The 14,797-nt window shown below is 31.7% G+C and overlaps 2 protein-coding genes across 3 annotated transcripts; one reads left to right on the forward strand and one right to left on the reverse strand.

Moving 5' to 3' along the window:
- Positions 1 to 1,711: 1,711 nt before the first annotated feature.
- LOC126879728 (uncharacterized) lies at positions 1,712 to 6,437 on the reverse strand. The gene is made up of 4 exons (XM_050642939.1): positions 6,190 to 6,437; positions 5,859 to 6,095; positions 5,476 to 5,645; positions 1,712 to 4,132 (listed from the first exon to the last, which is right to left on the reverse strand). The coding sequence occupies exons 2-4, from the start codon at positions 6,076 to 6,078 to the stop codon at positions 3,065 to 3,067; spliced, it is 1,458 nt and encodes a 485-aa protein (XP_050498896.1). The 5' UTR covers positions 6,079 to 6,095; positions 6,190 to 6,437; the 3' UTR covers positions 1,712 to 3,064.
- Positions 6,438 to 7,300: 863 nt separating this feature from the next.
- On the forward strand, positions 7,301 to 11,776 carry LOC126879727 (uncharacterized). 2 transcript variants are annotated; one of them, XM_050642937.1, is made up of 4 exons: positions 7,301 to 8,909; positions 9,308 to 9,505; positions 9,563 to 9,805; positions 9,863 to 11,776. In XM_050642937.1, exons 1-4 carry the CDS (start codon positions 8,729 to 8,731, stop codon positions 11,719 to 11,721), a joined length of 2,481 nt encoding a protein of 826 aa, XP_050498894.1. In that variant the 5' UTR covers positions 7,301 to 8,728; the 3' UTR covers positions 11,722 to 11,776. The 2 variants fall into 2 exon arrangements, with proteins under 2 accessions (XP_050498894.1, XP_050498895.1); XM_050642938.1 differs by lacking the exon at positions 9,563 to 9,805.
- Positions 11,777 to 14,797: the final 3,021 nt, after the last annotated feature.

Consider the following 14,797-nt stretch of genomic DNA (forward strand, 5'->3'; position numbering starts at 1 on the left):
TGTAGCGTGTACAGATGTCAAATCAACTTGGCCAGTTCCAACGCAAAGTGGTACACATCCAATAGAAGCTGCTTCACTAGACTGGGGGAAAGTGATAGAAGAAAAAAATTATAAGGAAATTCCTCCAATGGATGATAGCGAAATGTTGGACTTGCTGCAAGAATTGCAAAATTCCAATTGTGACGCTGTTTTGATGAGGCATGTAGAGCCATTTGCGTCACAACTGTCAGATGAAAATAATGAAAAAGTTAGTATACCAGTCCTTTTTAATGTGTACCATAAAAAATATGAAAAAATGCCTCTAGATGATCTCATTCAACTAGGTATGAAATGTAAAATGGAGGTAACCCAGAATATACGAAGAGAAATAGAAGATAAGACACAGGACCAAAGGAAATGTGCAGAGTGGTATAGACAAAGGACTGGTAGAGTAACAGCTTCAATTTTTAAAGATGTCTGTAGAACCAATGTGGAGAAACCATCCCTATCTTTGATCAAATCAATATGTTACCCTCGCAAAATTTCTACAAGGGCAATAAGATGGGGGATAAATCACGAACAGCTGGCAATTGATGCTTATAAAAAAGAAACTAGCAGGAATCATAGAGACTTTATAGTGAATACAATTGGCTTGGTAGTGTGCATGAAATGGCCTCAGTTAGGTGCCTCACCTGATGGATTTGTGTATTGTGACTGTTGTGCTGCGGGTACCTTAGAAGTAAAGTGTCCATTTTCTCTTCGAGAAAATGGAAATTTACAGGAGTATGCAAGTCGAAAGGACTCCTGTCTTGAATGTGATAAAACTGGTACAGTAAAAATGAATAAAAAACATAAGTACTATTACCAGGTGCAAGCACAAATATTTATTTGTAAACTTAATTATTGTGACTTTGTCTAGTGTCCTAATTTTATATTTATCGAAAGAGTTTTACCAGACATAAAATTTTGGGAAGAAATTAAAGATAAAGTCCTAAATTTTCATGCAAAAGTAATTATGCCTGAACTTTTAGGACGTTATTACACTTCCAGAGTACCAGGTGGCAATATAACAAAGTGGTGTTTTTGCAATAATGTCGATGATGGCCAACCTATGGTTCAATGCTCATATGAGAATTGTAATATTTTCTGGTTCCATATTGGGTGTGTAAATTTATTAGAAAAACCCAAAACTAGGTGGACATGTTCAATATGCAACCAGAAACTATTTCATGATTATGCCACATAAAATTTTAATGGTTCATGTTTCCATTATTTTCATAATCATTATTGAGTCCATTCACTCTCTTCTTCCATTTCGCACTTTCTGCACCATGGTTCATTCACCTTACTTGTCACCATTTCAGTGACCGTTTTCATCTCTCGTTTATTGAGGTTCATGAAACTGTTTGAGTTTTTTATTAATATTCTTGATTATTTTTTTTTATTTAGTCTAGACTTGAACTTGAGTGGTTCTCCTTTTCTATTGATGATTCTTTATCAGCCATTTCTGAACCTCATTTTTCGTAGCATCATTAGTGATGCCACAGAAAGGTTCTGGACCTTCAAAAGTTTCCCTCGAGCCATGTTTATTCCATATATACATACAAAAGTACAGTGTACCATAGTATACATATACTTTTAAGAGGAAATTTTGAAACTTTGTTTCCTTAATATTTTTACAATTCATTCTACGGTTGATATAGGTCAGTCTCCGAAACATCAAATAAATACATTCTTTTCAGTTTTCATATGATTTATTTTCATTAAAATTGTCACAAATTTTTTATTAATATCAAAATACAAAAACAACCAATGAGGTGTACATAAATAATATACGCTAGCCACAGTCATTATTGTAAGAATGCTACTTAAAGTTAAAATTAAATCATTTGAATGCAAATTATTGTCTGGAATTGTTGAATTCTGGACATTATTTTCGTTCTAGTTGAACACATTTTTTGCAATTTTTTTATGCAATCATTATGTTACTACATGATCTCTTGCTCTTGTATTGGCTTTTAAATTGTTAACTGTACTTAGTTTTTTACAAACTTAATGTCTGTATTTTACATTTCTCAATGGTTCGTTTCACTAGCTGCTTTACTTACAACTTGCTAGTTGCATTGCTTTTTTTCTATGGATGTTTGTTATTTATCAAACTCATTTGTAGATGAACTGGTAATGTTCACTAATTAGTGAACAAAAATGTCTTCAATAAATAGATGAAGTAGCCGAAGTCTTTGTCTTTTATTCTCCACCTTTTGACCAATAAACCTACCACTTTCGAATGATAATATTATGATTTACTATCTTTTAGTAAAGTCGTCCCAGGAACGCAACTCATCAATATTGGCAATATCATTTTAAAGTCTTCTTCATTAAAATGTATAATCCATGTCTGAATTGCTGATATAAATGAGTCAGATTAAATAAATTATTAGAAGAATTTTTTACTAAGCAATAACATTTTTGTTTAATTTAATATTTTGTATTTTGACGACACCCGACTTGGGCGTCGAAACGTTAATAAAATCATTTTTTTGGTAAAATTGTGGCTTATTTCCCATTGAAAATAGTTGATTATAAAGTACTTTACAACATAAAGCAAAATGTTTATTTATTTATAAATCAAACAGACAAAAATGCCCAATTTTGTTTATATTATACCGATTTAACAACAATAGATCATCAGAACTGCAAGCTTCCCCACAACAAAGATTTGTAAAATGATGAATTCAATATTTTTAAAATTATTTAAGTATACAAAAGAGTTTTAATTCTTTAAACAATTAGCGGCCAAATCTGTGAGTAGAACTTTTTACTTTAACATATTTAAAAACCAACAAAAAAAGTTTTAGAAAAATATAAGCTTGTTTGATTTTGTCTGAAACAATGCAAGTTTTCTTGCTGTAGCTATTTATAATTCAAAACTAACTGACAACCTCGACAACATGGCATATATATATCCTAGTTTTGGCCAAAGGTGTCATTGATTGTTTTTCGTAGTGACACTTCAGATGTGTACCAAAAATTATTAAAAGAAATACTAAAAAGGCGACAATCTGGTGAAATAGGTTAAATTTAATTAAATTGGAACAATAGGAGGGCATAAATTAATCAAAACACATGCTATAAAAATTATCTTATCAACTATATTTATACCATCAGTAACATGGGTTAACATAGAAATCGGAAGTGGCTCTGAAAAAATATTAAATTTATTTTTAATGGAGCCAATAACTCTTTCTACGTGGATTCTAACCTGTGCAATGTTTCTAGTTTCTTCCAGCTCTAGTGGAAGCAATTGTTTTTTCCCCTTGGTAAAAGCTGGAATTACTAGCTTTGCTTGTAACACATCTAAAAATTCTTTTATTAAAAAACCTCGATCTGCTATCACAATATCTTGGGGTTCTATTTTATCCAAAAAACCAGAGAGCTCTACTATTTGTTTATCTGATGTTCTTCCTCCCCATGCTTTACTGATATATGAAATACAGCCTTGGGGAGTAATTCCAATAAGGAATTTAACTGTGTTATGATGTTTATAGTTTGACCATGTTTGCTGCTGGGTTAAATAACTAGCTGGTTTTTGGATAAACACCTCAAAGCAATCAATGATAATTGTGGTCTTATCATGAAAGACTTCTCTAAAGCAAGAAGGCATGTTTTTTTTAATAATTTCCCGATCTGGCCATTTTATGCTATTTTTAAATCTTTGATACATTATTGAGATGATGGTATTAAAATAGGTGGAACATGTTGATTGAGAAATGCCAAATTGGTAGGCCAAATATTTAAAATCTAGATTAAGTCTCATTTTCATCAATGTCAACAAATATTGTTGAGAGGGATCTAAAACAGTTACTGAGGATGATGGAATAAATGGTTTAATTCTGTCAAATACTGACTTCAAAACAGAAAAATTTAAACCGGTATAATATAAACATTTCGGATTGTCCGTTTCTAGTGACTCGAAACTTAAAATGGTCTTATTAATTCTGCGAGTCAACTCGTCAATTTTTTTATTTGCAAATTTTAATTGTTGAGCCATCTGTTCAATATCATCTGAGGTTAACTCAGTTTGAGTTTCGGTTCCAGTACTGTCTTCATACATTGCTGTAGTGTTACTTTCACTTACTGTATTGTTTTCATTCTGTAACAAACATAATTGATTATAAATTGGGATCCTTATAGTGGAACCATATGCAAGCTTTAACAGAATTAAGCAAAAATACAACAGTTTTAATTTCAAAATATCAAACTTATGACAGTTTCTTATTATAAAATCATATACTTTACATTTATACGAATCTTGAAGGTTAGTTGTGAGTCAAACTGAATACCTAGATCTTTTATAATGTCTTCACAATCCGATACAACATTGGTAACAGAGTAATTAAGGTTTTTACATGTACTGTCGACTATTATACACTGATCTCTATAATTAAAATTCCCTTTAAGAGTGTAAGCGCAAATATTTTACTGCTATCCCTACCTTTTCTGTCTTTACATGACAAATTATGTGTAGTAAAATTCTCACTGGTATGGATATGTAAACATTAGTTGACAATGTCATCATTAACTTTAAAAATATGGCTTTTGAAAGTTCTTGGATAACTGTTACTTGCATAATGGCTTAAATTATTAATTCAGTTAATTAATATGATAATTTTTTCACTAGCTATGTATTCAGTGATTGTAATAATTTATATATTGTACAACAAAAACTAACACCCAATCGAGCAAAAGTGATTTTTTAATAATATATTGTTACTATAGAACGCTTACAATTTTGAACATCTGTAACAACAAAATACTTGGATCACAGAATATATACTGGTGTATTCCCCGCCTGGATCTTCCATAAATAATAAACAATAAATAACTTTTTATTAAGTTCACGTCTTCAATCAATTATTCATCAAATACACTATCAATATTATTTAATCAATAACTCAAAATATTCCTGATGCCATGTCAAATATTTAAAATTGTCACTGTCTTATCACCATATTCTATTCGACTCAGTGCGTTGTATGATAAAGATAACGAATGTTCGATTTGGAAAATATCACCATTTTTAATCCTGAAAAAACAAATAAATATTATATATTACAAATAAATATTATAAATAAAAAAAAATTTAAACGCAGAATGAAAGACTAAATTGTTATCAAGGGCCGAAAGTCCCTTAGAATAAATAAAAAGTTTTCTTTTGAATGAGATATTTTAAAATAAAAAACACACTACATTTTCTCTTAGTTTTTCACCCCTGTAACTTATTAAAATAAACATAAAAGTTTTCAGGGACTTTCGCCCTCGGTAATAAAGTAATCTTTCATTCTGCATTTAAATTTTTCAAAAATACTTATTAGTTTTCTCAGGTTTTGAAAAGAATGAATCCGATTTAAATAGCATTGTAGCCGAAACTTTGTACGGATCCCCTTAATTCCAAATCAATTTAAAGTTAATGACATTCTCTTTTAATTAGTATACCTCAATAAATGTATCATTGTCCTCTTGTGAAACCTTTGTGGAAGATCTTTTCTTTACTCTTTCCAGTCTTTCAAGGTCCTGCTTTCGTTTTACAGGTCCCCTAGAGTAACCCATATTTTGGGTTGGTATCCAATCAGGATCATTTACATCTTCAAGTTTTGCAGGTTGTCCTAAAACAAAATTATATAACGTAGATACACAGTTAGTAGGCATTCGCATCGGGTAAAATTTTTTGGGAAAATAGCTTAAAACAATGTATATTTTCATATTTTCCAAAAAATTTTACCCGATGCGAATGCCTACTAACTGCCACGGCACCTACAATATTTTATTGAAATATATTAAGATTAATATTATTTCTTTATAGAAAATTATTGACAAACCTTGAATAAAATGTTTGGAACACACTTTTTGATATTTTAATTTTGATTCTGTCAGGTCTGCTCTTCGTATGGCCCTTATCCATTTTTTTCTGCGTTTAACAGTTAATTCATTCAAGTGGATAGCATGTTTAAACTTCAGTGGTTTGGGAATAGCAAAAAAAGATACTTTATCCCTTTTCGACCTGCTTCCACAGTTCACTACAATACATGTTAGTGGCATAGCTGTTACTAACTAACCTAAAATAATAAAATACATAAGTAAAAAATCTATTTTAGGGATGCTTAATATAATTTATTATTAAACTTTGAAATATAAAATTTGTTAACCTACCTTTCTTCAACCTTCCAAATTACTTAGTTAAATAAAACTTTTTAAGTACTTATTCTAGTTTATTGATGTAAACAATATTTTTTATTATGTCACAGAAGTATGTTAGCAATACTTAGGCGGATATAAATATACGAAAATTACTTTAAATACTTAAAAAACAATATTTATCATATGCTTTCAATGTATTGCATGCCAATCGCCAGACATATTGGAATAGTTTGACAGATCGTTGGATTCCCTAATTGTAAAGAATAGAAAAATTACCGTTCATTTTAATTTTTTTTAGAATCAGCTGAAAGTGGTCTACAAAAAACCAGATATAACCAAAATAAAGATATAAAAAGTGTATTGGCTAATTGGAAGAAACAACATTGTCCATGCATAATAAGTTATTACTTTATAAACAAATATTAATACCTAGGAATGGAACCTGGATATAATCATCAAGAAGATAGCAGGAATCCCGACAAACAACTTAAATAAGTACAAGAATATTGAGGAAATCCTCCTCGATACTACTGGGCAAACTAGAAGATTGAAGAGGACAAAGCCTTTTGAACTAGTTTGAGTGATAGGTGATAGTGAAAAGCAGAGCATAGTGCGTGATGTGGCTGTGTATGTTAGAATAGTGCACGATCATGTTAGATTAGATAAGAGACGCTATCGGGTAAGCTCTTCATTTTAAGAAACATTAGTAATTTAGGTTAAATTAAAATTGCTCATTGGTCAGTTATGACCAGATTGCTTTTTTTATGTTTGGCAAAAAGGGCGTAAGTCAGAATTGCACATTGCTAATGTTTTGATGATTTCTGGACCAGCAAAAAACTGTTGTAGACGTAAACTGTATGTACCAATAAAAAGAGCCGATTTTTCTGGTCCAGAAATCATCAAAACATTATCGATGTGCATTTCTGACTTAAGCCCTTTTTCCCAAACATCAGAGAATTGTAATGTACAAATTCTCCTATCTGATTTTTCATGAATTTTGTAGGAGACGAAAAACCATTTTTAGGATCATCTCCTGCTTTCACATGTAAATTTTGACATGTCTTGTAGTAAATAGATAGTTGAATTTACTACAAAACATGTCAAAAAATATATGAAAACAGGAGGTAACCATAAAAAAGTTTTTAGTCTCTCTTACAAAACTCATGAAAAAACAAATCGGAGGTATGTCACATCAGTGACTATATCCAGGGAATGTCTAAAAAATATACTTTGATGTCCCAAGAACCAAATATAACCTTTATATATATACAGGGTGTAACAAAAATACAGGTCATAAATTTAATCACATATCCTGGGACCAAAAATAGTTTGATTGGACCTAACTTACCTTAGTACAAATGTGCACAAAAGAAAAGTTACAGCCCTTTGAAGTTATATATTAATAGCACCAAGGGCCTTAGAGGCCCATGGCTTGAAAAGTTTGTTTTTTCTTCATTTTCACGTTTCTTTATGTACTGAGATCTTCTCTGGCTTGATATGTGATTTTTCTCCATTCCTTCCTCTTATTCATTTTTCTTTTCTGACCCTGTAACACCATTCTTTCCAAATCTTTTTCGACCTCTTGCTTCCATCTATTTTCCGGTCTTCCTCTTCTCTTTCTTGAAGCTATAGTGTAGTTTAGTACCCTTTTCGGAGTCCTCGTTTTTGGCATCCTTTCAATGTGACCTCGTGATCTAAGTCTCTGTGCCTTTATCACTCATTTGAAGTTACAAAATGAAAAGTGATTTTTTCCAATGTATCGAAAACAATGTGCTTTTGTGCACGTTTCAATTTAATTATTATTGTAGTACCTACCATTTAAACAACGTTTTAAAAACTTTTTTGCCTCTTATTGCTTTTTCGAAAAGTCAATTTTTATCGAAATATTGTGAATATTTGTCAAATCCACCACATATTTGTATATGGTTAAGTACGATTATGGAGACTTGGTAATAATATGCAAACTTATTTCGATGGCTTAGAGCCATAGTGACGTAACTACAAAATTGGCGAAATCGAGTTAAGATAGCCAAAAGTATGTCTAAGGTGTTCTAATTTAGTGCCAAAGAAACGGAACAGCTACTATCAATATTTAAGAAGATGGCATTATGCGTAAGTACAAAAAAACATTTTTGTTTTGGCCCATAGTAAAGTAAGAGCGCTTACGTTATTTGGGCTAATAAATAAATATTTTAAAGTAAACTCGTAACAGGCGATACGTTCTTTTGGCACTAACCGTCCGTTATAAATGTTGACCTTGCGACGCAGTTCTAACCTATAAATTGCTTGTAGTTATAAACTATTGTGTGCTGTTTAAGGTATTGTTTTTAAAAATGTGCGCTTAATTATTTACTTTCTAATAAATTACATAATACCTATCAATAAATATGTCTAGGGGAAAAAAGTTAGTGGATATGGTTCGCGAAAATCGTAAGTACAATTCATAATATACCTAATTACAATAATAACAACTATTGTATATTTTAAACTATTCTTGTATCTTTAAATTGTGATGCTTTAAAAGCTTTTCTCATTTTGTATTTTATACAGAATGTACAAAATCATAGTGTCACTTATTATATTTTTAGAAAAAACTCTTCTAATTGAAGGTAATATAGAAAACAGTAATGAAGACTTAGGCCAATTTCAAGTATTTTCCACGGTTTTATCTGAGAGTAGTACTTTGTTAGAGCTTAAACATTCCAGTCCGTCCATATTAGTAGACAGCTACGGTAAGTTTAGAAGCTATAGCTATAGGTACAATATACCTAAAATGCTTGATACTTTCTGTATCTCATCCAATGCAGTTTTAAATATAATTAGTCTACAGTAATAATTATTAAAATTAAAATATTTAAGGTATTTTATTTTATTTTACAAAATAGCAGTGAAGTAACTTTATTTAGCCTATTTAATTGTTAGTGATTCCGTAAATGGTTTAAATAATTCGTAATTATTAGTCCAATCCCTGTGGTAAAAAACTACACATTTATTTATGAAATAAAAAAGTAAAAATAGATACTAAACACTCATCATTTTTTTGTTTTAGTTTGTTTAAACGCATATTAAATTATTTAAACTTTGTTTACTAATAAAAAATTATTTTTTAAACAAGTAAAAATCTTTTTAGAAAATGCTCAATCTATTGATTTCAATAATAGACGTCATATTACTGCAGAATCTGAAATAAACACTGATGGTTATATCACCATTGAAGCTGAACCTACAACAACTGATGATGGTACCTTTAAAGATTACACTGAGGATACCATAAATTCTGATGATTCTATAGCTGATCCAGATTTTAATCCTATCAGCTCAGACTCAGGTTAGAGATTAACAGTAATGGTTTTAGTTTTTAGATTTTTAAAATGCCTTTTTTTAGATGATAATGAAAATAATGAAATTATGGAAACGGATAATATAGATAACGCAGAATCATTGCCAATACTCTCTGGGGAACAAAGAAAAAGAAGAAGAGTTGCTAATCCTACAGAATCTGAAATAAACACTGATGGTTATATCACCATTGAAGCTGAACCTACAACAACTGATGATGGTACCTTTAAAAATTACACTGAGGATACCATAAATTCTGATGCCATAGAATCTACCAGCTCAGACATAGGTTAGAGATTAATAGTAATGGTTTTAGTTTTTAGATTTTTAAAATGCCTTTTTTTAGATGATAATGAAAATAATGAAATTATGGAAACGGATAATATAGATAACGCAGAATCATTGCCAATACTCTCTGGGGAACAAAGAAAAAGAAGAAGAGTTGCTGATCCTACAATGTGGAAAAAAAATCAAAGAACAACAAAAAGACAAAAAGGTGAAGCCTATATTTCTGTTCGTGGTAAAAAAGTGCCTGAGAAAAGAGTGAAGGAGAAAGACTGCAGTAAATGCCCAAAAAAATGTAGTACAAATTTTAATCCAGAAACGAGAGACGAACTTCATAGAGCTTTTTGGCATATTGCGAATATTGAAAAACAGCGTCAATATATCAGCTCATTGATAGACATTATTAAGAAAAAATCGAAACGAACTGAAGCAGAAGTATCTAGACGACATAACACCGTCATATACAGTTTAGTTAAAGAAGGGAAAAAAATTTCAGTATGTCAAGGATTTTTTCTTAAAACTTTAGACATATCTGAAACTTTTGTAAGGAGAATTCTGTCGAAACGCACTCAGGAAAATATAGTACAATCTGACAAAAGAGGTCATCACATACCTGCAAATAAACGTCCTGAAATTGCTAAACAGAATATTATTGATCACATAAATTTATTTCCTCGAGTACCGTCTCATTACTGCCGAAAAGATACCGGTAAGCAATATCTGGCATCCGACTTAAATGTTCAAATAATGTACGACCTCTATAAAGAAGACTGCTTAAATAAAAAAATTAATCCAGAAAAGCTGTGGTATTACAGAAATATTTTTAATACGGAGTGTAACTTGTCATTTCATACTCCCAGAAAGGACTTGTGCGACAAATGTTTCGCATTTGATCACTTGCCAGCAAACGAACAAGCCAAAAAACAGAGTGAGCATGAAAGCCATTTAAAAAGAAAAACATTAGCCAGAAATATGAAGAATTCCATAAAAGAAAAGGCACTTGCTGGTGATTGTTCCTTAGCTGAATTCGACCTAGAAGCAGTACGCTATTGCCCAAAGACTAATGCAAAAAAACTTTTTTACAAACGTAGATTAGCTGTCTATAATTTAACAGTTTTTAATGTTGCTTCCAAAGAGGCCTATAATTATGTTTGGCATGAAGGAATGGCTAAACGCGGTTCAGTCGAGATTGCTTCATGCATCTGGAAACATTTGTCTGAAAATCAGCTGCACAGTGAACATAATTTTTTTTCAGACACGTGCAGTGGACAAAATCGAAATGTTAATATGGTTTCAATGTTTCTCTATGCCGTTAAAAATTTAGAGAGTGTTTTTATAATTAACCACTTCTTTTTTGAGCCTGGCCATTCCATGATGGAATGTGATTCTGTCCATGCGCACATAGAAAAAAAAAGTCGAAATGTAGATATTTTTGATCCATCTGGTTGGTATGCGGTTATAAGAACAGCATCCCGAAATTTAAAGTACAGGGTAATTGAAATGGATCAGACAAAGTTTTTCGATTTTAATAGTTTAACACAGAAAACTATACGTAATAAAAAAATAGATACAAATGGCAACAAAATAAATTGGCTTAAAGTCGTTTGGTTTCAGTTTAAAAAAGAAAGCCCAAACACAGTTTTTTTTAAATACGAAATGGATTCAGAAGCTTTCCTAGAATTTGATATTTCAATTAACATTTCCGTAAGACGAAGCGTACGTAGAGAACAAAAAGAACAATTTGATCTGGAAAGAATGTATACAAGTACCATGGCTATCTCCTCGGAAAAACATAAAAATCTTATGGAGCTTTGTCAAGATGTTATTCCCAAAACATATCATGCTTTTTATGCTTCTTTAAACGAGTGTCATGGAACAGATGGGAACGAAAACATATCCGATCAAGAAGATAGTGATTAATATTAATTTTTTTTATATTTTTTAGTATTTGGATTAATAAATACTGTTTATTTTTTTTATTTTTATTATTACAACGATCACTTAAGATTAAACTTATCTACATTTTTTAGTGTAACAAAAACGTAACTACCTATAGGTGTAACTAAAACCTATATCATTTTTACTAAAAACATAAAATAATACATTTTACTACAAATTCTAATTCTCATACCTTTATTTTATACTAAAATATACTTTTGGTTGGTATAAATCCATTAAATATTTAGTAATTTGCGTTTACCCCGTTCTAAAAACCTTTATTTCACTTTATTAGAAAATGTGTTTTTTGTAGTTACGTCACTATGGTTCTAAGCCATCGATTTATGCTTTACATTTTTAGGTATATTTTGAACCATATTAAAAAAGAAGCCAGACTCGATAAAACGTGCCTTATCGAAAAAATACAAAGAGGCAAAAAAGTTTTGAAAACACTCTGTTTAACTAATGGTACCTCAGTAATAGTTTAATTGGAACATACAACATTTGGGGGGTTTAAAGGAACAAAACCCCCATAAAATTTTTACGTGGACATATTAAAAAAGAAGTCGCAACTCGATAAAAACTGCCTTATCTGAAAAATACTAAGAAACAAAAATATTGAATTTAACTAATGGTACCACAATAATAAAATTGAATTGGAACATACACAAAAGTTTGGGAGGATTTAAGGGATCAAAACCCCCATAAAATTTTTATGGGGTGCACAAATTTCACCATAATTTTTCTTTAAGATATTCCTGCCATAATAATGCCACATGTCACATGTCCATTTTCAATAAAAAATCGCTAATAGTTTTCGATATAATCGAAAAAATCCATTTTCATTTTGTAATTTCAAAGGGCTGTAACTTTTTATGTGCATATTTGTACAAGGTAAGTTAGGTTCATTTGAACTATTTTTGGTCCCAGAATAATGTGATTTAATTTATGACCTGTATTTTTGTTACACCCTGTATATACAGCCCATTACGCACCACCTTAAAAATTGGGCATTTTTGATGTCTCGAATTTCCTAAACCTGTTGTTGCATCTAAGTGATTTTTTTTATAATATTCTAGCCTAGGCCCTAGAATATGTTACCTCCTTATGCTTGTCATGCACAGGGAGCTATACTGTAATATATATTATATCACATTACTATAGAGAGCGATATGATATAATATACATATATTACAGCATGACAAGCTTAAGGAGGTAACCTATAGCCTAGGCTATAATATTATAAAAACATCACTTAGATGGGACAACAGGTTTAGGAAATACGAGACATCAAATATACCCCATATTTAAGGTGGTGCGTTAATTTCTTGGAGAAGTGTATTGTAATTTAATGTAAATACTGTAATATCCAATAATTGTAATTTGATATAAGATGAAATATAAGTTCCTTAAAAAATATATTTTTTATTTCCCACAATACATTCTCCACAGGTCTAAATATCGTCGCTAGACGTCCACCGAATGACCTTCTAGGACGTTAGATGGATGTTCAGCAGCAAGACATTGGACCAAACTGGGACATCCTATGAATGCCCAAATGACGTCCACCGAACGTCCCCTCCGACGTTAGGTGGACCTCCATTGGACGTTTAACAACTTGGCCTTTGGACCAAAATTGGACGTCCTGTTAAGGTCCAATTCACGTCCCCTAGGACGTCCGATTAAGGTCCAATTCACGTCCCCTAGGACGTCCGATTAAGGTCCAATTTACGTCCGATTAAGGTACAATTTACGTCCGCTTAAGGTCCCATTTACGTCCGATTAAAGTCCAATTTACGTCCGATTAAGGTCCAATTTACGTCCGATTAAGGTCCAATTTACGTCCGATTAAGGTCCAATTTACGTCCGATTAAGGTCAAATTTACGTCCTGTTAAGGTCCAATTTATGTCCGATTAAGGTCCAATTTACGTCCGATTAAGGTCCAATTTACGTCCGATTAAGGTCCAATTTACGTCCCCTAGGACGTCCGATTAAGGTCCAATTTATGTCCGATTAAGGTCCAATTTACGTCCGATTAAGGTCCAATTTACGTCCCCTAGGACGTCCGATTAAGGTCCAATTTGCGTCCGATTAAGTTCCAATATACGTCCCCTCGGACCTTAGATGGACGTCCAATGGACGTTCGGTAGCGCGACATTTGGACCAAAATAGGACGTATAAAGGACGTTCCTCGGACGAAAACGGACGTCCAAAGGACGTCCCTAAAGTCCGTGAAGGACGTCCAATGGACGTCCTTGTGCTATTAGGGCGTGTATTTTGCACTTTTTAGATCTGATGTTCAGTTCTCGGGGTTCCTATTTAAAATTTTAAATTTATCTCCCACTCCTCTCCGTGGGGGGGGGTCGTGTTTGGTATCATTCGATAAATTTTTGAAAAATATTGAACACATAATTTTTAGTTTTTCGACCTGACGTTTATTTCTCGTACTATTCGCTTTTTTCTTGTGAAGCTTTGTGACTCACTCATTTCCTTACGCCCCCCTCAAACCGTCAGATTTTAAGATACACTGTTCTGCATGTACTTAACTTACCTTATCTTAATCTGACAATTTAGAGTTATTCTCAGGGTAGATTTTTTTTGGATCCCCTTAACGAACTCCCCTGTATTAAGATCCAATATATGGTAGGGGTACATTTACAGAGTAGGTATAAGGTTTCTCCCCATTTGATTTTCTGACGCGCTCGAGTAACTGCAAAAATTCCCGCTTGGGCTCCCCTACCAATATGGCTCAATTAATTTATATCTCTGTATTACATAATCTAATATTTTTTGACATTATTAAAAATATATTTTCCCATCACAACCAACTCAAAAGATGTATCACCGATTATCAATTATTAGTGACCACTGATCAGGTGCAACAGTTAACAATGGATAGATTAATTTTATTATATTAGAATTTGCTAAAGCGGCATCAGTTCAGTTAAATAAAATATTTGGCAATAGTCTGAAGTACAAAAAATTTTATTTTCCTCAATAACTTCAGAAACATTTGCTGACCAGAATTAAAAGAAGAAATTATTATAACATAGTTTT

Source organism: Diabrotica virgifera, chromosome 2, assembly GCF_917563875.1.
Source record: "Diabrotica virgifera virgifera chromosome 2, PGI_DIABVI_V3a".
Taxonomy (NCBI): Eukaryota; Metazoa; Arthropoda; class Insecta; order Coleoptera; family Chrysomelidae; genus Diabrotica; species Diabrotica virgifera.